Here is a 21889-nt window from a genome sequence, read left to right on the forward strand (position 1 = left end):
GCTCAGGGTTTCCTAGCCGGGTCAGGCCTGATGCAGCCAGCTGGACACCCCACTCTTGAGCACCACACGCCTCCCTCTTTTCTTTTTACAAAAAAAGTTATCCTTGTTTTATTCATGATGTTTAATACTAACACACACATATCATAGAATCGTAAAGTTGGGTGGGACCTCATCTAGTCCAGCCCCCTGCAATGCAGGAATCTCAGCTCAAGCATCCACAGCCTCTGCTTAAAAACCTCCAAGGAGGGAACATGCACCCTCTTTTGAGGGAGACCACGATTTTGTCTCTGTGCTTCGATTTAGTCGTTTATTTACTTTTTTCTTCTTGCAGCATAACTTGAAAATTGAAGATGGGGAAGACCTCAAGCACGACTTTGAGCGCTTAAAGCAAGCCATGGAGATGGTCGGCTTCCTTCCGGCGACCAAAAAGCAGTAAGTACATAAGAACATGGGAAAAGCCCTGCAAGGGGGGGGGGTCAGGCTCACAGGGACCCACCTTGTCCGTGTCCAGTTCTCACAGTGGATAATTAAATGCTTCAAAGCAAAGCCTTCCATGCTAAAAACATTTTTGTTTAGACAAGTCTACCCAGATATTTAGAAAGTTGCAGCCAGTTTTATTTTTTATTATGCCTCCCATCTAACTTGAGTTGCCCCAGCCGCTCTGGACACCTGCACATGCAAGCTGGTGTCTTCAACTCTACTTTCTGTGTTTTTCTTTCTCCAGGATTTTTTCAGTCCTGTCTGCTATTCTGTACCTGGGGAACGTCACCTACAAGAAGCGGGCGGCAGGTCGGGACGAGGGCCTGGAGGTCGGACCCCCAGAAGTGCTGGACATTCTCTCCCAGCTCCTGAAGGTTCCAGACCCCTCCTCATTAAGAAAATCTGCCGATTGATTGCCGGGGGGGGGTATGGAGGGGACAATGACACCTAACATTTTATTTATTATTCCTCCCAAACATTTAGTTCTCTCATTCTTCTTTTCTGGAGGGCCACGGAGGTTCTCCATCCCGGAGTTTAAAAGTGGTCCAGGAGTGGTGGAGATTTATCGGGGGGGGGGGGGAATATATGTAGCCTCCAGATGCTGAACTCCCATAAATCTAATGGATATATTTCATGGACCGAGGGAGCAGGTCCCTGGGGGACACTCCGAGCCAAGGGGTAGCAAAACCTCTGCAGGCTGGCTCCGCCTGCCTCTCTCAGGTCAAGCATTCCTAATCTTGCTCCCGCCCTCCCCACTCTTCCAGGTGAAACGTGAAATCTTGGTGGAAGTATTAACAAAAAGAAAAACGGTGACAGTGAACGACAAGCTGATCCTGCCCTACAGCCTCAGCGAGGTGAGATGGCGTGTGCTAAGAGCTGGCCAGCGAGTGTTACTGATAGAGCACAGAGAAAAGCAACATTTATTTTTTTAGGAGTAGGTTGGATCACAGGGTGAGCTGAGCCGACGGGCTTCTTTATTTCGAGATTAGGACAGTTCTCATGATTTGAAAGAAAGCAACTTAAAAAAAAAAGGAGAGAAGTGTCATAACAGAGATACAGCTACAGCAGATGGGATGCGGGTGGCTCTGGGGTCTAAACCACGGAGCCTCTTGGGCTTTCCAGTTGGAAGGTCGGCAGTTCAAATCCCTGTGACGGGGTGAGCTCCCGTTGCTTTGTCTCAGCTCCTGCCAACCTAGCAGTTCGAAAGCACACCAGTGCAAGTAAATAGGTACCACTGCAGCGGGAAGGTAAACGACATTTCCGTGCGCTCTGGCTCTCGTCACGGTGTCCTTACAGCAGCTGAGAAGGCCTGGGGAAAGATGCCCTGCTTGAGGCCATAGAGAGTGCCTGAACAGAACCAAGAGGGCCCCCTAGAGCCCGATCTTCCAAGATTTCCTCAACGTTCCTTTGTCTGTGCCTCTTTCTCCAACCTGCAGGCCGTCACGGCTCGTGACTCCATGGCCAAGTCTCTCTACAGCGCCCTTTTCGACTGGATAGTTCTGCGAATTAACCACGCACTCCTCAACAAGAAGGACATGGAGGAATCTGTGGTGGTATGTCTTCAGGGAACAATGGCAGCCTCTGGGGCTGGGCGATACTTGCTAAACATCACGATATGCTGATATATCACGGTTTCCCCCAAGTCGTGATTTTTGCATAGCGCCCACACAGACACACGCATCATGATTTGCAGTAATTGTGAAACCAATATCACGATACAGACTTCAGATCGGTTTGGGACGATATATCAATATATTGCCCAGCCCTAACAGACTCGCTGTCCCAATTACACACCAATGAGCATGGCCTTTCTTGCTGCTTGCAGTTGGCAAAGATCACGGGACTCATCATAATAATAATAATAATAATAATAATAATAATAATAATAAATTTTATTTATACCCTGCCCTCCTCAGCCAAGACCGGGCTCAGGGCAACTAAAACCAAATATAAAAACAATTGATTGAAATACAGCTTAAAAAACAAGATTAAAATACCACTGTCCTTCTGACGCCACCCTCTGTTACTTCCTCCCTCCCTCCCTCCCTCCTTCTCACTTCACAGTGCTTTTCCATTGGGGTGCTCGACATCTTTGGCTTTGAGGACTTCAACACCAACAGCTTCGAGCAGTTCTGCATAAACTACGCCAACGAGCAGCTGCAGTATTATTTCAACCAGCACATCTTCAAGCTCGAACAGGTAAGGAATCGCTGGGGGGGGGGGGGAAGCTTCATATTCCAGGGCTGAAATGTTGGCCCTACAAGCCTCTCTTTCTGGCTCACAGAACTCTCTCTCCAGGCCTTGCTTCTTTGAGGGTTTTCACCCTGCTGGGAATGAAAATGCCTCTTTTCTTGCTTGGATGGGAGGATAATTGCTTGGATCTTACTGATACAGTGGTGCCTCGCAAGACGAAATTAATTCGTTCCGCAAGTTTTTTCTTCTTGTGAGCTTTTCGTCTTGCGAAGCACGGTTTCCCATAGGAATGCATTGAAAATCAATCAATGCGTTCCTATGGAGACCGTCCGGGGACAGAGGGGAAGGCGCGCGCGCACCTTCCCCTCTGTCCCCGGACCTGTTTTAAAGCAAGGGAAGGGGCAGCGGGGAGAATCGCTTCTCCCCGTTGCCGCCCCTTGGTTCAAAAGGGGTCCGGGGATCGCTTCCCCGCTATCCCCAGAGCTTGCGGGGCAAGCTTCATTTTGCGAAGCAAGCCCATAGGGAAATGCGTCTTGCGAAGCGGCTAAGAAAACGAAAAACTCCTTTGTCTAGCGAGTTTTTCGTCTTCCGAGGCGTTCGTCTTGCGGGGTACCACTGTAATTTAATTGTTTTACCTTGCTTGAAAACCCGCTTTCAGGGGTTTCCCCTCAATCAAGCAGTAAATGAATATCATGAAATGAAAACAATCCTCCTTCAAAGCATCCGCCTCTTCGCCCAAGTTAAAACCACCATTTGTCCTGCCCTCTGCCAGCCAATTCCATTGGATGCCGCCCCTCCCCAGGTCTTATCTTATGAGGCCAGGGGACATCGGCTTTTCAAGGGTCTGCTTCATTTGTCCACAGGAAGAGTATCAGAGCGAAGGGATCGCGTGGCACAACATTGACTATACCGACAACGTGGCCTGCATCCACCTCATCAGCAAGAAGCCCACCGGCCTCTTCTACCTGCTGGACGAGGAAAGCAAGTGAGTTCCGTTGGCGCGGAGCTTGGCCTTCGACTGAGCTTTGCTCAGAGCAAACCCCGGGAAAGAGTGACGTTTCCATGGAGGGTCCCTAAGACAACCGTCCCGTATGCCCCCTCCTGGCAATTCCTGCAGCCAGGCTGGTGCCAAACGCCTTGCTCTGCTCTCCTTTGTGCGTGGGTGGGGGTGTCTCATCTGACAGGCCAAGACCTCCATGCACATTGCCCAGGCCTGCGCCCGTGGAGGTCACTTTGGCCAGTTTTATTTCATGCCATTGCCTCTCAGACAGACGCCATTGGCAACAATATGAGAAGTGTTTGTCTTTTTCTTTCAGCTTCCCGCACGCCACCAGCCAGACCCTCCTAGCCAAATTCAAGCAGCAGCACGAGGACAACAGGTTCTTCATTGGGACGCCCGTCCTGGAGCCGGCCTTCATCATCCAGCACTTTGCAGGCAAAGTGAAATACCAGATAAAGGTAGGGGGGAGAAGCACTAGGTCAGGGGCTGCCCGCCTTGCTCTGCGTTTCGCCTTCATCGGCCCTCCCTTCCCTGCAGGATTTCCGGGAGAAGAACATGGATTACATGCGGCCCGACATCGTCGCCTTGCTGCGGAGCAGTGACAGCGCTTACGTCCGGGAGCTCATTGGGATGGACCCCGTGGCCGTCTTCCGGTGGGCCACGCTCCGAGCCGCCATCCGAGCCATGGCCGTTTTTGCGGAGGGTGGCCGCCAGAGAGCCCAGAAAATGGCAGGTGAGCGTGACATTTCACAATATTCATTTAAAGTAAAGGTAAAGGGACCCCTGAACATTAGGTCCAGTCGCAGACGACTCTGGGGTTGCGGCACTCATATTACGTTACTGACCAAGGGAGCCGGCGTACAGCTTCTGGGTCATGTGGCCAACATGACTAAGCTGCTTCTGGTGAACCAGTGCAGCGCACAGAAACGCTGTTTACCTTCCCGCCGGAGTGGTACCTATTTATCTACTTGCACTTTGACGTGCTTTCGAACTGCTAGGTTGGCAGGAGCAGGGACCGAGCAACGGGAGCTCACCCCGTCATGGGGATTTGAACCGCCGACCTTCTGATCGGCAAGTCCTAGGCTCTGTGGTTTAACCCACAGCGCCACCCGCGTCCCTTCGCCACTTAAATTGATTTAAGGTTGTTCATTTAAACAACCTTAAGTCAATTACTTCTCTTCTTTTCTTTCTGTGGTTCATTTTGCATACCAGGCATGCCTGCATGTTTTGTGACTGGAGGCAAGGAACACTTTGTCTATGGCCTCCGGACACATTTCCCCGTCACAACGGCCCTGCAAGGCAGGAGAGGACAGTGAGCATCCCAAGGGCACCCAACGAGCTTCATGGGCTGCTGGGGCTTTGAACCCAAGCCTCTCTTGAGCCCAAGCACTCGACACACTTTGGAGGACTTTTTCCCTTCTGGGTCAGAAGTGCAACACCTTAAAAGGACGCCTGTTTTTCTCTGTGGCATTGAGCCTTAAGGTGCCGCCAAGACTCCTCTCTTGCATTTTGCTGCAACAGACCTAGAAGCCGGATTTCGCCTCTGGAAAAGGGATGGATTGCAGCTTTAATGGCTGGTAATTATTTGCCGCATAATGGCGATAGCTTTGACCCCAGGAAGGCACAGCTTGTGCCAAGGCTGATATCATTTATCGAGCCGTCTAAAACCTTCCTTTATTCTTTCAGGCCCTTGAATTAATTATTGCAGCCCGCTCCCTTTATCTGCAGTTTCCTGATCGCTTCTTGTCTGTTATTGCATTGTGAAGGGCCGTGGCTCCTGCTTTGCCTGCGCGAGATCCCAGGTTCCTTCCCTGGCGTCATCTCAGGGGCAGACTTTGGTAATACGGTGCCGTGATCAAGGATAAGATTAGGTGCCCGGCCCCTAAATATTTATTATTTTCACACCCTCCTCCCTCTCGCTTTCCATTCTACACCTCCTTGGCTCAGCGCTCCCTCCACCTTAAATCTGGCATTCCTGGTTTTAAAGTTGATTTTGTATTTTTTCATTCCTTGATGGTGGTAACGCGGAGGCAGGCTTTTTTGCTCTCATCCCTATGGCTTTTGAAGGCGTATCTGTTTGCTCAGGCGTTCCTCAGCCTCTCGACCGGAGTCTCCCGTTTTAATTACCATGTTGTTTCAGTGGGTTTGTTTTGCCGTGCATTTTAATTACGTGTGTGTATATTTTAACGTTGGTTTTAGAGCGTTTGGACTCCACGCTTCAGGCAAAAGGGCTCCCTGGGCAGCTTACCTACAATCCATTAAGCCAAGGTCGCCCCTGTAGGCTTACAACCTAAAACAACACAAGACACAAGGGGAGAAAGGAAAATCAGATGCTAATGTTTTCCTAACTGGTTTTGATACTGCTGTGAAGCTTATTTTGGCATTAAGTGTTCTGTAAACTAATAACAGATTACGTGATAATAAACCGCACAGGAGTCAGTTTGGAGGAGCAGGCCAGGAAAGAGCTGACATAAAAACAAAAACGCCTGCAAGGGGAATGCAGGCTCGCTCCTTGCCTTTGTCAGGAAGCCTTTCCGAGCGACTGAAACCAAGCAAAACCTCCAAAAGTGCGGAGGAAAGACCGCTTGTTGCCGCTGGCTATCTATTTAGTGCCAACAGAGTCTCTCTCTCTTCTTCCCTGCCAGGCGTGGTCCGCCACGGACCCAGAGTACCCCTGGGTGAACTGCAGCAAGCCAACACCCCCATCGAGAGAGTTTATCGGTAGGCTTTGATTACTACCCTTATTTTCTTCAGACCAGAAAGGGGAGGCCTTGACTTGTATCACTCCCTGCCCTTCTTCTCGCCCCACCCCAGTAGTCCTGTTGCCTTCACAAATACTCCTTTGGGTGCCTTTTCATGACTTTACCACACAAGCTTGAAACAAGCTGAGAGGGAAAACTCCCTCGGAAGGTGGGCGTGGGGGCAACTTGAAGAAACTCTAGCGGAAAGGAGAAGCCTGGGGTGGAGTGGGGAGAGAGATGTCCTGGGCTGAGGACTCCGGGTCTGTGCATTGGGGAAGCCAGCTTCTCCCCTTCACTGCTGTGTCTGGCTTGGGGCCCTGCCTCCCCCCCACCGGCTTCTTCGGGCTTTCCCTTTATAGCATCTTCGCTTCCGCAAAGCCCTTCTCCCCGCAGTCCGAAGGGATGGGCAGGCCCTCTGCTTCCGGGGTGAGGAACCCTTTTCAGTGGGACACCTCTGAGTGGCGGCGGGGGGGAGGAGCATAAGTAGGCACAGCACGCAGGGCCTGCAAGGCGTGTGGCCACTTCCAAGGGCCACACAGAGACACTTGGGGGGGGGAGCGCATTTGTTCTCTGGGCCTGAGGTTCCTCACCCCTCCTCCTCCTTGTCGCCATCAGTGATCTGTGCTCTGCATCCGCCTGGGTATACACACGCTCTCTCTCTCTCTCTCTCTCTCTCTCTCTCTCTCTCTCTCTGCCTTCCTGTCTCCCCAGCCAGTGCTCGGATTATGGAGGAAGAGGTAGGCACCCCATGAAATCCCAAAGCAGCTCCTCCTGCCGACCCCCGCACCCCTTTAACCATCTGAAATCTGTAGCTAAGGAGGTCATGGGGAGGGGGAAGGAAGGTTAAAGTGGGCTGGTCCCTTCAGCACCTTTCTCTGATCCAACCGCTCACAGGAGCACCCACCCTACCACCCATCTTTGTAATGGGTGTCATGACTCCATGCTTGGGTTGGTGGGCCCCCCTACTGCTGGTTCTGTTTTGCCTAGAGCTGTGTCCCTGGGCCGTTTCAGGGCCCTCAAGAGCCACCAGGGTGGAGTCCGGGGCAGCAGCAGGGGAGTTTGGTTTGCCAGGATCCTTCTCCCCAGCCGGCCTTCGCCTGGCCCCATGAAAGAACAGTTAAGGATGGGGGATGAATCTGCTGAGTGTCACATTGATCCATCGACTGTACTTAAAAGTTAGTTCTGAAAGAGAAATGCGTCCTTTCCTTTTTAGGCCGGGCGGTGGCAGCCCTACAGGTGTCACTGGCCTCCCCAACTCCCATCACCATTCCAGTCCCCCAGATGCAGTTTCCCCCCGTCCCTGATCCAGGCATTGCCCCAATTTTATCTGGAGGGATGGGGGAACTTCACTGGGTTATTGCCTTCCTGAGTGAGTCGTGCAAACTGCAATTCTGAATAAAGCTTTTTGTAGGGTAGGGGGCCCTGGGGGCGAGCTGATGGAACTGGTAGGGCAGCGGCCCCCCAAAGTATGGGAACTAGTAGCTTAGCCTAATAACCAGGGCATCGCCTTTCTCCTGCAGCTGCGTATTTGCAGCCTCTTCCTGGTTTCCAGATTTCTTGTGTCTTTCCTTTCAACATGTTGTGTCCCTCCTGGGGGTGGAGTCTGTGTCCGTCCTCTGCCGCCCAAAAGCATCAGTTGCTTGCAACCGCTTTATCTCTCTGGGCATCTGAGCCAGCAATTGATGTGGAGGATGAAGACTTTGGGGAGGGGGGAGGGATATCATGATCTCCCGTCACCTTCCTGCTGCTGCCGCTGCCGTTCTCTTTGCTGGCTTCTGTATTACTCTGTTTATTTAGCCTCTCTCTGCATGTGTCCCCCCCCCTTTTTGCAGCTGCTCAGTGCTTGATTTCTCCTTTGATTGCTCTGAGGAGTTTGATATAAACGCTTTTGAGGACATCTTTGCTTCGTACGGAAGCAAGAAGTAAGTGGGGGAGAGGCGGAGGAGCGGGCTCGACAGCCAGGGGGACGCTATCCTGGGCAGACGGACCTTCCGTGCCTGCCAGGCGCAGGGAACCAAGCACACAGGGCGGGCAGAGCAGGAGAGGGCGCTGGCACCCCCCTGAGCCGCAGCTCTAACCTCGGCCTTGCCGTAGCGTAAAGGTCCAAATCGGGCTCATTTCTGCCCGCTCAGAATGTCCTGGCTGCAGCAGCCGTCATGGCCCCTTCTTCTCAGCTTACTCGGTGGTGCAAAAATTGCAAAACATTTTGAGAAATCGAGGGGTGGGGGCACGCCATATGCAAATAATCCAGATCCGAAGGCCGTCAGCCCAGCCCAGAAGCATGGCGAAGTGTTCATCTGCCCAGGAGTGGCTTTTCACACATTTCTGTTGTCCTCTTTCTGGTTTGTGCCTCTCTCTGGAGGGTGGCAAAGGTAAGGGTTTTGTGTGTGTGTGTGTGTGTGTGTGTGTGTGTGTGTGGAGGCACTCTCCCCACAAGCATGGTGCATGAGTGGAGGGCTGGAGGAGATCTTCCTTGGCTGACCCTGGGAAGCTAAACGTGGAACAAGAAGCATTTGTGCAGAGCCAGGGCTATGGGGCGGATCCAGAGACCTTTAGAGTCAGAAGGGACCCCCAAAGGCCATATAGCGCAGCCCCCTGCCGTGCAGGAATATGCAGCTGGTTATTGAACCAGTGACCTTGGCATTATCAGCGCCAGGCTCTAACCAACTGAGATATATACAATATATAAATCCTGAGATAATTCAGCTCTGCAAACAGTGTTGGAAGGAATCTGAACAGGGGCTTTATGTAAAAACTTGGAGGAAGGAGCAATATTGTCAAATTAATGCTTGATAATTCATGCATATTAAGGGCACTAAATTGTGATTGTAGTCAAGCGCAGCAGCAGCCCCATTTCCACACCCCAAATGTCTACGTTTAACTGCAGGTCAACTCCAGGACCATCTCCTCTCTTGTCATCCATCCTTTGAGCATGCCAGGCAATGGTGGGTCTCTTCTGTTTAATCCCTGGTGGTTCTGTCTCTTCACGGCTGTCTCTCTGTCTGTGTGTGTTGTGTTTCCTCGTGTCGGGTGTATGTCGTGTCTTAGGGACTTGCATGAGCAAATAGTCAGGACTATCAAGGCCCTGCCGTGGCAGGGCGAAGATCCCCGCAAGCTCCTTCAATCTCTCAGCCGGCTCCAGAGGCCCACTTGCCACTTCCTGTGAGTTTGCGGTGGAGTGGGGGGGGGGGCGGAGAGAAAACCAAGACTTGCGTGCTTTGCAAAAGTTGCACGGAGGAGGAGAGTGGCAAGTGTGGAGCTAAGCAGGCGCTTGCAGATCTTCTGAAGAGCTTACCTTGTGTGCCAGCTAGCAGCTGCAGGGACCACCCTTCGGGTTTCTTACTGACTTGCTCGCAACAAAAGCTCAAGCGTAACAGAAAGAGGGCGTGGAATTCTGACTTTTCAAAGGCTCGGGGCTTACAATCAAAGCAAGGAAGTGCCTTGCCGGATTGCAGGAGTTGGCACCGCGGGATGAGTGTCATGGGAGACGCTTTCCATGCCCCCCTTTGGAGCAGGACTCTTAGAGTCGCCAGCCCATCATTTGGCTCCCTGAGCCTGCTTTGCTTCATCTAATTTGCTAGGCATGGCTTCGCTGAACTAACGAAACCAGGGCTGCTGCTTAGCACTCATCGCGCCAGTAACTTTTGAAAATACAGATATATATGTGTATATTTTAACAGGAAGAGCAGAGGCCCGAAGCAGAAACAGGCCATCCCAAAGGTGAGCTGGGTGGATCCAGAGATTTGCTGGGCTGTGTTTTCCTTTAGAAGAGAAACTGTTTCAGAGGTGGTTGGGGGGCATAATGATGAAAGACAGCACAGAATAAATAAATTGTGTAAGTTTCATGTTGTCGCACCCTGCAAAATGTGTGTGAATTTGGCGCAGTACCAGAGTCAACTTGCTATGCATAGAGAGAGAGAGAGCTTGAGACTCTCCGGGTTGTGGGTTCGAGCTCCACGTGGGGCAGAAGATTCTTACATTGCAGGGGGTTGGACAAGATGTTCCTCGTGGCCCCTTCCAAGCCTATGGTTCTGTGATATGTAGACAAGTTACATCTCACCCTCCCTGCCCAAGAAAACGCCATTTAAAAACAAATAAGCAGCAATATTCTGAAGCAGATGAGAGAGCTGGTGTGGTGTGGCCGTTAAGAGTGGATTTTAGAACCCGGGTCTCCCAGGTCCTAGTCTGACACTCCATCTGGTATGTGGCACTAACTCTCCAAGGGCTTCTGAGCAGGGATCAGCCCTTGAGGCATCTCAGTCTTAGCTTGGAACAAAACGCAGTTTCCAGTCCTCCTGAGGAGGCGTGAAATCAGGGGCGCTGAGACCCATTGCCAGAGCACAGCGGTGCTTGGCTGTTGTCCAACACACCCACACAACTGCACGATGCCAGCGCAAGTGCCGTTGCAGAGGGATTGGGGCTCGCTCGGTGGAGGGTGTGGCGCTCTAGCTGTGTCCCCTTGGCTGCAGAACCTGCTGGACTCCAAGTCCCTGAAGCTCATTGTGAGCATGACGTTGCACGACCGCACCACCAAGTCCCTCCTGCACCTCCATAAGAAGAAGAAGCCGCCCAGCATCAGCGCTCAGTTCCAGGTGAGCAGGGGCCCCTCACCTCCGAGGGAAACACGGCAGGGACCTTCCACTAACCGAGACACAAAGGTCCTTGCGATTCCGGCCAGCCACTCTGATTTATTCCAGGGTTTCTCAAACTGTTGTTCTATGACTCCCACCATCCCTTCATTTCACTTTTAATTTGTATACCGCCTTTCTGCATTACTCAATGCAAGGCAGTTTGCGGCAACAAAAATATGCAGCAAAGAACACGCACCTTATAATAATCTGATCCAATGCAAAAAGTCATGATAAAACATAACTTTAAAGTAATATTCAATAATCTATAATAGCACATAATAGAATTAACTCTCAAAGCGTCAGCAAAGAATAATTACACAGAAATTCATTCTTGACAATTACAATAAATACCAAACTGTGATCAGTAAGAATAACTGCGTAAAATACCACAATACATACAAAACCATGTAAAAGGATCAAATTGAGAAACAGAGACACACAACTTCCCCACCACTTAAACTCCATCCCTGACCACTGGTCCTGCTAGCTAGGGATGATGGGAGTTGTAGTCCAGCAGCAGCTGGGGAGACCCAAATTTGAGAAACCTTGATTTATTCTCGTGTTTATTAGTTATGTGGTTGTATTCCACCTTTTTCTCCAAGGAGCTTGAAGGGGTGTACACGATTCCCCCGCCCCGCTTGTTTAATCTTCACGACAACCCTGCGTGGTAGGTTAGGCTTGAGAGGCAAAGCCTTGAGGTCGCGCCCAGTGAGCGCTTCATGGCCCAGTAGGGGAATTTGAACCCTTGTCTCTCCCAGGCTCTGGTCTGACATTCTAGCCACTCATACGCATGCAGCCCACCCCAAAGCGGTTAGGTTGCCCCCCCCCCCCCCCCCCGCTGCCAGACCAGCTCTCTCAAGGGGCAGCACTTGACTCCTCTCCCACCTGTGACTCATTGCAGACCTCTCTCAACAAGCTCCTGGAGACCCTGGGGAAAGCCGAGCCCTTCTTCATCCGGTGCATCCGCTCCAACTCAGAAAAGGTAGGGCCTTCCCCCCGGAGGCTCTTGCATTATGCTGGCACAGGAGCAGCCGACGTGGATGTCTCTGGGCTCCCAGCAGGGGCGGGGGTGACAGCGAGGGGAGTCTGCAGCCCAGCAGCGTCTGAAAGGCCACAGACGTGCTCCCCTGCTAACCTAAGAAGTAGCGCTCCCCGTGGTGCGCAAGAGACTCTCTACATAGGAGCAGGGAGCGCCTCTTCTCAGATCGGGGATGAGAACCATCTGTGCTTTTGGGCTTCAGTTTCCAGCAGCCATGGATGATGGGAGCTGTAGTCCCGCCTCATTCTTGGGGCACCACATGGGCTAATCTTGAATTAGCACGATGGGCTGATTAGTTGTAGCTCTGACAGGTCGAATCCTGCTCCTTCCATTTGCCAGGCACGGACTTGAGCTCTGCCAGTGTGCAGGATCCAGAGAGTGCTGGTGACCTCAGCAAACCACGGCCCTTGGGGTGGACGGGGCTTCTCATCGGGGAAGGGGAGGTCGGCGCAGGCCGATCTCTGCTTGACCCTCTCCTGCTTTCTGTTCCAGAGGGAGCTGCTTTTCGACGAGCGCCTCGTGCTCCAGCAGCTCAGGTACACAGGGATGCTGGAAACCGTGAGAATCCGCCAGTCCGGCTACAGTGCCAAGTTCACCTTCCAGGTACCACTGAGCAGTGGAGCAGGCAGCTCTCTCCCTTGCCCTCATGCCAGGGAAGAAGACCCCCTTGCTTCAGCACCCATCAGAGATCCTGGCCGGCTTTATTCCTGGCCTGGTCTGGGGCAAAAGTGTGCAATTCATTGGGGCATTGAAAGATTTCACTTTTTGAAATATGGCCACCCTACTTTAATTAGTTTATGCATCTCTACTTTTATACGCTCTGGCCAGCATCATCTATCCAGGGTCTTGGGCACAGAGACACTTACACCTGCCACCATCTCCTTTTCAGAATCCGGAGATGTTTGCTAAGTTGTTTGCTTCTTGTCGCTGCCTCCCCAGGATTTTGTCGACCAGTTCCAAGTCCTGCTGCCCAAGAGTGCCAAAGCCTGTAAGGAGGAGATCGCGGCCTTGTTGACGAAGCTGCAGCTGGGCTCCGGCAGCTACCAGATCGGGAAGACCAAGGTCTGTCCTTGTGGGGCTTGTTGTTGCTTCTGAGCCAACCAAATCTCCCTCCAGGAGCCGCAGAGCCTCTGCTTAAGAATCCTCGTGTGTGGAGATCCAGCCGCCAGGGGGGTCTTGAGCGCAAAAGCACCTCTTCCTGGGGGTACCTTTATTTATTTTTAAAACTTGTATGAATCACTTCACACCCATGCACCTATATTCATTATTTCTTTTAATTTCTTTTATTTGTTTTCATTTTTAGCAATGGTCATCATACTTAGATCATAATCATTTTACAAACAGGTTTCCCTATTTATTCCCTAAATATTCTTTTCAAACTGCATCGTATCTTATTCTCTAAATTTTCTTAAAACTCAATGGTAACCATGATTCTCATTTCATGGCAAGTGTTGTTTTTTTATGATCCTGCCAATGTTTTTAATTTCTTACAGTGCTCTTTCAAGCAGCTTATAAAATTTCCCCATTCTTTATTAAATTTATTGTCCTCTCGATCTCTCATTTCACCGGTCATTTTCGCCATTTTGGCTTAGTCCATCATCTTTATCAGCCTTTCTTACATGCACCTATATTCTTAGATACACACAGTGCCTTTTTCAGCTGAAAGCCACTGGATTTCTGGCACCTTTCAGGTGTGTTCTGCCAGCTCTTTAGGCTCATCAACTTTGGCTGCTCAGCAAGGCCCCCCACCTCTTCTACTAGAGAAAAGCCCTGGATATATATGTATACAGGTGGTATACAACATAAAACAACAACATTTAAAGCAAAACACAACACTAAACTTTAAAACCTACAGCATCCTCCAGATTCACCTTCATTTTGGAGCTCTTTGCCTATTGATATCAGGCACCTACTAAGTGCATTTCTGTTCAGACACGCCTACCTTGATGTTTAGAAAGCTGGTGTGTTTTAACCAGCTTTTAGTCTGTTGTTAACTTTTCAAAAGTCCTTTAGCTGTTGTTAATTTTATTGCTTTACCTTTTTTTGTAAACCGCTTTGAGGTTTTGGTTTGTTTTTACAGTCGAGCTGTGTATATAAGTTTTACAAAATAAATTAACGGGCATTGCGGTCACTCCCAAGCAGCACATGGGGCCAGTCTTGGTGACCCCAGCTGGCGTCTCTTTCCCCAAGTGACCCCGGCTGGCGTCTCCCTCCCTCCCTCCCTCTGCAGGTGTTCATGAAGGAGGCCGTGCGGCAGGTGCTGCAGGACACCCTCCACAAGGAGGTCATCCGCAAGATCATCGTCCTCCAGAGCTGGCTGCGGATGGTGCTGGAGAGGAAGCGCTTCTTGCGGGCTCAGCAGGCAGCCGTTACCTTGCAGGTAGGGGGGGCGTCATTTCTCTCCCCACCTCACTGAAACACAAGATGCTCCCTTGCGCAGAGTCCGGCCCGTTCTACTAGGGATTTCCTGCACCGACAGGCAGCAGATTAATTTGCAGATGGGAAGTCTCAGTCCACACCACGTGAAATGGACCAGAAGCCAGGTGGTCCATCTGCCCCTACCTGCTAATAATAATAATATTTTCAATAATTTTATTATTTACACCCCACCCATCTGGCTGGGTTTCCCCAGCCATTTCATTTCATTACAGTACTTGCTGATGTTTAATTTTAGTGTTTACTCTTGGATTCTAATGCCTTATTGCATACTGCTTTATTTGGTATAAGTCTTTTTAAAAGTTATTGTGACTTTTTATATAGGATCTGATTATTATTTTAAACAACTTATAATAAATAAAGTAATATTCAGTAGTCCATTAGAATATAATAGTACACAATAAAGTTAAATATCAGCAAATAATAGATTCACTCTTAACAATTACAATAAATACTTTCTAAACTGTAGCCAGTAAAAACAGCAGCAAGTTGCAGTGGGGGAAACAACACAATACAATGTGAGAAGCAAAGACGCACAGCTTCTCACCTGTCCTCCTTGGGGCCCCCAGGCTTGCTGGCGTTCATACCGCGTCCGGAGGGCGCTGGAGAGGGAGAACGCGGCCCTCTACATCCAGTCGGCGTGGCGCGGGTACCGGGAGCGGAAGTCTTATGGACGGCAGAAGGCGAGGATTTGCCTTGTTCAAGCTCTGGTCCGAGGACACCTGCAGCGCAAGAGGTGAGGGGGGAAAGGCGCACTCTGAGCATTTTGAGCCGCGGGGGGGAAACTGGGGGGGGAGGAGGAGAGCTCTGCCGGATCAGACCAAAAGTCCGCCAGGACCGGCGTTGTTCAGCATTTGCGCTCATTTACAAGGCCCTTTGTGGTGTCTCCCTTCATTTACTCTTACCGTCCCCCATTAAACCAACTGTTGATTCCCTCCACCCAATCTTGCAATCTAGATTTCATCAAATGATCGCCGACAAAAAGCGGGAGGAAGAAGCAGTCGTGCAGGCTCTTGCGGAGCAGCAGCGGCAGCAGGTGAACGGGCTACACCAGCCAGAGGAGCACGTCTCAAGCCCGGCTCCGGCAGAGCCCATGGAGGCGTCCCTGGACCAGACAGGCAAGGCAGAGGATGAGGAAGGAGCCGGGAGCAGCGGCGACAGCAGCAGGGACCAGTCCCCTCCGCTCTCCCAAAAAGGTCTGGCCAGCAGCCGGGAGAAGCGGGCGTTCCGCCGGCAGAGGGGCCTGGAGCACAACGAGCTGCAGAGCAAGCATGTTGCCTTCTCGGTGGATGGGGAAAGCGGCCCATCCAGGGGGGAAGGGGGCCACACGCCCGAGCTGGGGGTCTCCCCTCAAGCGCATCCCAGCAGCGTGGCGGAAGAGAGAGCTGCAGGCGGCAAGGAGGACCGGCTTCCTGTGGACGGTGGCATTCTGGCCCCTGGACTGAAGCAAGAGGACAGACCTGGGGCGAAAGAGGACCCCAATGGGCTGGGGAGGCAGGACAGCCCCAAAATCCGCGTCAGCCAGAGCTTCACGTACCCTGAGAGGCCCACGGATCTGGCCCTCGCCCACCCTGGCGGCCTGGCCAGCAGCTGGAGCTTCCGGAGCCCGGCGGACAAAGGCCGCCGGGCGCCTCAGAAGGAGCTGGACAGCCCCCCTTCCTTCCACATCCATCGGTACCAGGATGACCCCGGCAAGCTGCGGGACAAGCGGGAGAGGTGGAAGGGGAGGAGGCGGCTGGCCGGAGGCGGGCAGAGCGAGGGGCTGAGCCAGTCCTTGGACGAGAGGGGGCAGCCGGCCCGGTCTCCCTCCCCACAGCTAAGGTGAGCCCTGCTGCACCCGGCTTCCGGGGGGTGGAAGGAGCACTGAATCCCCCCAGATTCCTTAGGGAAGCCAGGATGTAGCATCACAGCGCTTTAAGCGCATGCTATAACTATGGCCATAGCATCCGGCCAGGAGAGCTTTTGAAGAGTCACATAAGCCAAAGGAGAGCAGCTCTCCCGGCTGGATGAGATACTGAGAATGATCAGAGAAAGGGCTAATATGCAGGATTGTGTGCCTGTCCCTCTACTTGCTTGATTTCTTTCCTGCCTGTCAATTTTCTGGCTGCGGCCTCTGCATTTGGAGGGGTGTTGAAAGGGCCAAAGGGAAGCTGCTTTCCCCCCCCAACCCCTAAAAATGCAGCAACCCAGTTCTGCCTTATTTTATAGGCAGACGATACGATATCAAAGCCAAACGACAGTGGCCAAAGAGGGCTAGCTTTGTGCTGACGGTTTGTCCGCGCAGATTGAAATTGTGCCTGTTCTTGGCCTCCAAGGGGCCCCCTTTCCAAAGCCGAGAAACACCGGGAGCCCTCCAGCAGCAGGGTTCCCAAAGGCGCCCCCCTTTCCCTGGAATGGGTGGCTCCATTTTGAAACGCCTCTTTCTCCCTCTTTGCAGGAAGAAGGAGACGGCGTCTTCCTTGGGCGACATTCCCAGGCTCGCTGTCCCCGCCCAGGTAAGGCCAGTGCTCAGGCAGACTGGACCTGGTTTGTTGGGGGGGGGGGTGCAGTTACAGAATTCTGACCACCACCACAGATTGAGCAAAGAGTGGCAGAGGGTCCTACGTGTTGCATCCAGCTGAGTTCTACGCAGAGAAGACTCCCTGGAACTAACAGCCGGAAGTTGCGTGTGCATGTTAATTTCAGGGGTTCTAGCCTGAGTAGGACTGGGCTGGTATCAAACCAGCTTGCTAGGAATCCCAAGCGAGGAGAATCTCTGCTGTGGGTCTCCAGTCCTGCTTGTGTGTTTCCTAAAAGGGGCTTCTGGTCGGCCCCTGTAAGGACTAGACTCCAGGCCCCTTGGGGTCGGATCCAGCTGCTGCTGCTGGAGCCTTCCTCCTTTCTCACGGGCAGTTTGCTTCTCTCCACCTTGCACAACAACCTCAGAGCGTGCCGGAAGGTGGCCGGAGCGACAAGAAGCCTCTCACACCACCCAGGCAGGCCCAGGATTTGCTTCCTCCTCCCGCCCTGGACGCAGCCAGCCCCACAGCCGCCTCCGGCCAGCAGGTGGACGGCAGGTATGTGCTCATGCTCTGCTTGTCCAGGCAGAAAACCCAAAGGGCTCTTTCAGCGTAGACATTGGCTCTGGAGAGAAAGTGCTCTCCTAGTCTCCCAGACCCACTCTAACAACTCAGCGGTTGTTCTACTAGCGGAGCTGCTCTGGTGCAAAATTCATGGTTGGCAAAGGTCCTCCTCCTTCACCTCTTAGGGTCCCAGCCCTTGTTTTCGTGGGACAGAGTCGCCCCTGATCCTGAGAGCCATTGTGGGGTGGGGGGAAGTGTTCTTCCGCCTTGGGTCCCCCCCAGCCAGTTCCTATTAGCCCCACCCAGTTTAGCCACGGATGATGGGTGTTGTAGTCCACCCGCCAGGTATATGATGATGATGGCGATGATTTATTATTATTTATATCCCGCCCTTTTGCGAGCAGCTTGGAGGGAAAGGGGGGTTGCTGTGTGATGCTGGAAATAAAATCCCAAGCAGCGGCAGCTCCTTCTCGCTGGCAGGCCCTTTCATCCTGCCGCCATCCTCCTCCTCCAAGCCTCCTTTCCCCATCAGGTCTGCCTTCAAGAGCCCCCTGTGGAAATTCTTTGGGCCAAAGCCAGAGAGGAAGAACCTCAAGGAGAGTCCCAACGTGTCGGACGAGGGCGAGAGCTTCCAGCTCCTGGCCTGCGTGCTACCCACGGAGGGGCCAGCGCAGAGGGCGGCAGAAGGTGAGGTTTGTGGGTAGCCAGGTATGTGGTGAGGAGAGAGAGAGAGGCAGGCAGAAGGGAAGAAGGGAGCCTTTCCTGGGTGGTTGACCTCCAGCTCTCGCAAGCGTCTTGCCTCTTGTACAAAACATACAATTCACATTCGTTGCTCTGCCTACCTCTGCCTTGCCCACCCGCAGGCGGCCCTCGGAAGCTTGCCCAGGAGAGAAGGTGGCCCTCATACCAACAAGCGTTTTCCCCTCCCCGACATAAGCTGAAGGCTTGTACGTCTTCTCTGAAGGGTTTCTAGCTGGGGGGGTTTATGGGCTGGCAGAGAAGAGCCACCTTGAGCCCTGCCCTCTGCATTTGTCCCCTGCAGCTCCTTCCGGGCCTCCGGACCACCCCCCTGGGGAGGAGCGCCAAGCCAAAGAAGGGGGCAAGGCGAAGAGAAGCCGCACCCTGAAGATCAGGAAAGGGAAGAGTGCGCCCGAGAAGTGGCATGCGCCGTTCCTGAGGGATATCACCAACGCCAACGAGCTGAAGTACTTGGACGAATTTCTTCTGAACAAGGTGAGAGTGGCCCAGCCACAAGAACTCAGGTTTTTTTGTTCTGGATTTCAGTTCATCTTAAAAAGCTGTCCGGATGCCTGAGATGGTTGCATCATTAAACAGAGGAATCAAAGCGACTTAACCAGATAGAGCACAAACCGATAAATCCAGTTTTTATAGAGATTTCAGAATGCACCTTCCTCTTCAGAGTGTCAGCGATTAAATCTGTGTCTCTGCTTCCCCCGCACCTCCCAGATAAACGATCTCCATTCGCAAAAGTCCGCCATCGAGTGCTTGTTTTTCGAAGCCACTGAGAAGTTCCGTGGCAACATAAAGACGATGTACTCCACGCCCGTAAGTAGCACATGAAGCGGGGACTTCATGTCTAACGTCCTGCTCCCACCTTTCCGGACTGTCAGACTCTTAAAAATAGAAGCGCTTCCCCAGAAAATCAGAGGGGAAGCCCCTCTAGCCCAGAGCCCTGTGCGGCAGAGGCAGCTGCCGTTGTCGATTGGGCAACGTGCGGATCGTTGTTAAATGAATGAACGTGCAGCGCGGCCTCTTTCCGCAGAACGGGCAGATCCACGTCGGCTACCAAGACTTGATGGAGAACTACCAGCTGCTTGTGGTCAACATGGCGAAGCAGAGGGAGGAGAAGGAGGTCAAGCTGGTTCTCAACCTCTTCCAGTCCCTCCTCGACGAGTTCGCCCGCAGCTATGCCAAGAAGGAAGACCTGGGGCCAGCCAAGGTCTGTGGCGGCTCTCCCTTCCCTTGTGGGGCCAGCCAGACTTCCCAGGAGAGTTTTGTGGGTGTGGGTTGTATGGATCGCTTAGGGATGGAGACCTGTGCCCAGAAAATCCTCCCTCTGCCACAGGAGAGACCCCCACGCCTTCCTCCTGTTGGGGCTGTTTTTATTGTCCCCCTCAGCCAGTTTTGACTCTTGGCAGGCTGGTTCCTCAGGTAAAAGGGTTGGGAGCCACAATTCCCATCCTTCCTCACCTAGCTGTGCCAACACTGAGAATGATGGGAAGAGAAAAGAGAGGGGGGGAATTATATTTTTTCCTTCTCATTCTCTCCCCGACCCCCAACAGCAGACCAAGGCTCAGAAGAAGAAGCGGAAACAGGAGCGTGTGGTGAGTGGCGTTCGGTCGACCCTGGTGGCTTAAGTGGGAATAAGGGCCTATCACCCTGAGTCCCCATGCTCCTAAGCATGTTAAGAGCGCTGTTCCCTCTGGAGAGAAGCGGCGGAGCCGTAACACCCCTTCCCTTTGCCCGTCCCGCTTGCAGATCGAAGAGCTGAACGGACACATGTTTGGGAGCTACCAGGTGAACATCCTGCAGTCGTGTGAGCAGTGCTGCTCCTACATCTGGCCCATGGAAAAGGCCTGTCTCTGCCGCAGTAAGTGGGGGGGGGCAGAGGGAGGGGCTCACGTCTTGGCCACTACCACCCGCCACCCTCCCTTTCCTTTTACATTTCCGGCACACGTTTGAGCTGGTTCTGCACATTTTTGCCATTTTACTGGGTGTCACATACCAACGACACGCCGTTTCTCTCCTCTAGTCTGCAAGCTGACCTGCCACAAGAAGTGCCTCTGCAAGATCCAGAGCGGATGCATGTCCTCGGCTGCCAAGAAGGTGGGCGACACACACTCCCCCTGCCCAGGCCCCCCAGGGGTTTGGGGCTGGGTCTCCCATCAGCCGCAGGTGGCCCAGCCATGTTAAAGTCCAAAATGCTTGAAGGAAGCCTGGTTTAGAGTCGTCTGTCTCTCTCTCTCTCTCACACACACGCACGCACAAATATGCTGGCCCCCTTGGCTCACGCTCTGCCTCCTCTCCCGTTCCCAGGGCGACCACGACCTGGAGCCCCGCCACTTTGGGGTGGGTGTCGGCGCCCTGACCAGCGAGAAGAACTCCGTCCCTGTCGTCATGGAAAAGCTGCTGGAGTATGTGGAGATGCACGGCCTCTACACAGAAGGCATCTACCGGAAGTCGGGCTCAGCCAATCGCATGCGGGAGCTGCGGCAGGCCCTCCAGGCGGGTAAGCAACAGCAGGGGGGGGGTGTTTGCTTTCCTAGGGGGCTGTCAGGGACTGTGCTGAGGAGGAACGGTGGGAGCCTCCCCCTGTTCTGGATCCAGACCCTGAGTCTTCCCAGGAGCAGGAGGACTGCACAGTGGTACCTTGGTTTACGAAGTTAATCCATTCCGGAAGTCCGTTCTTAAACCACAGCGTTCTTTTCGAATATTACCCACCTTCCCTCCTTCTTCTATTTCTCCTCCTCCTCAGACCCAAACTCGGTGCGGCTGGAGAATTACCCCATTCACACCATCACCGGGATCTTCAAACAGTGGCTGAGGGAGCTTCCCGACCCCCTCATGACCTTTGCCCAGTACCACGATTTCCTGCGGGCCGTGGGTGAGTTTCCGAGGGCCGGGCTGTGAGTCTGTGTGAGAGAAAGTGCCCCTCCATCCTTCAACATTAATTAATTTCAGCAGAGTCCCTCCGTTTCATAAGCCATCCCTCCTTTGCTGGTGGTATTCCTTCTTCTGCATATAAAGTTCTAGCGTACATAAATAAGTCAGCTTTTTGGGGACTCCTGTCCCCGTTATTCCTAGCAAAAAGGCTTCAGGGTTTTTTAAGGAATTATCTGTTTAGACATCCTTTTCAATTGGCAGAGCTTCCATCTTCAGCTCTAAGCACCTCTTGTGGGTGGGCGGCAGCAGTGGGCAAGGGGCTCCCTTGCCTGTGGGCCCCGATGCTCTGCTCTTACCTTCCCCCTCTCCCCACAGAGCTCCCGGGGAAACAGGAGCAGCTCTGCACCATCTACAGCGTCCTGGAGCAGCTGCCGCAGGCCAACCATGACACTCTGGAGCGACTGGTCTTCCACCTAGTCAAGTAAGGACACCGCGCACCCCCCACATGCTCCGCGTCCCCCCCCCCCCGTGTGTAGCCACAGCTCCACAATATTTGCATGCGCATCTGAAATCCCGAGAGGGATGTCACTGACTTTGTGTTTGTCCTGCTTTTCGGACGATCCTTTTCCAAAGTCACTAATTGTGGGTTTCTAAACGAGAGAGGAGTCGCAGCGCCAGGCTTG

General features: G+C 52.7%; 1 protein-coding gene across 12 annotated transcripts in view; it reads left to right on the plus strand.

Annotated features, from left to right (window-relative positions):
• MYO9B (myosin IXB) overlaps positions 1–21889 on the plus strand; it is a 45120-nt gene that overhangs the window by 19015 nt on the left and 4216 nt on the right. For 3 of the 12 annotated variants that reach the window (XM_083720137.1, XM_083720139.1, XM_083720138.1), the window contains exons 6-34: positions 332–432; positions 725–854; positions 1245–1334; positions 1917–2033; positions 2545–2679; positions 3537–3658; positions 3990–4131; positions 4211–4406; positions 6319–6394; positions 10095–10134; positions 10884–11006; positions 11947–12027; positions 12577–12687; positions 13024–13146; positions 14315–14464; positions 15090–15256; positions 15478–16341; positions 16958–17015; positions 17446–17576; positions 18115–18269; positions 18625–18815; positions 19050–19148; positions 19366–19542; positions 19886–19927; positions 20082–20193; positions 20356–20429; positions 20640–20832; positions 21079–21207; positions 21582–21687. In XM_083720137.1, the coding sequence (XP_083576263.1) occupies positions 332–432; positions 725–854; positions 1245–1334; positions 1917–2033; positions 2545–2679; positions 3537–3658; positions 3990–4131; positions 4211–4406; positions 6319–6394; positions 10095–10134; positions 10884–11006; positions 11947–12027; positions 12577–12687; positions 13024–13146; positions 14315–14464; positions 15090–15256; positions 15478–16341; positions 16958–17015; positions 17446–17576; positions 18115–18269; positions 18625–18815; positions 19050–19148; positions 19366–19542; positions 19886–19927; positions 20082–20193; positions 20356–20429; positions 20640–20832; positions 21079–21207; positions 21582–21687 (4235 nt within the window). Of the gene's footprint in view, positions 1–331; positions 433–724; positions 855–1244; positions 1335–1916; positions 2034–2544; positions 2680–3536; positions 3659–3989; positions 4132–4210; positions 4407–6318; positions 6395–8246; positions 8337–9462; positions 9577–10094; positions 10135–10883; positions 11007–11946; positions 12028–12576; positions 12688–13023; positions 13147–14314; positions 14465–15089; positions 15257–15477; positions 16342–16957; positions 17016–17445; positions 17577–18114; positions 18270–18624; positions 18816–19049; positions 19149–19365; positions 19543–19885; positions 19928–20081; positions 20194–20355; positions 20430–20639; positions 20833–21078; positions 21208–21581; positions 21688–21889 lie in introns of all 12 variants that reach the window. The other 9 variants (XM_083720142.1, XM_083720141.1, XM_083720136.1 and 6 more) reach the window with 5 other exon arrangements.

This window comes from Podarcis gaigeae (assembly GCF_964106915.1).
Source record: "Podarcis gaigeae genome assembly, chromosome: 18".
Classification (NCBI taxonomy): domain Eukaryota; kingdom Metazoa; phylum Chordata; class Lepidosauria; order Squamata; family Lacertidae; genus Podarcis; species Podarcis gaigeae.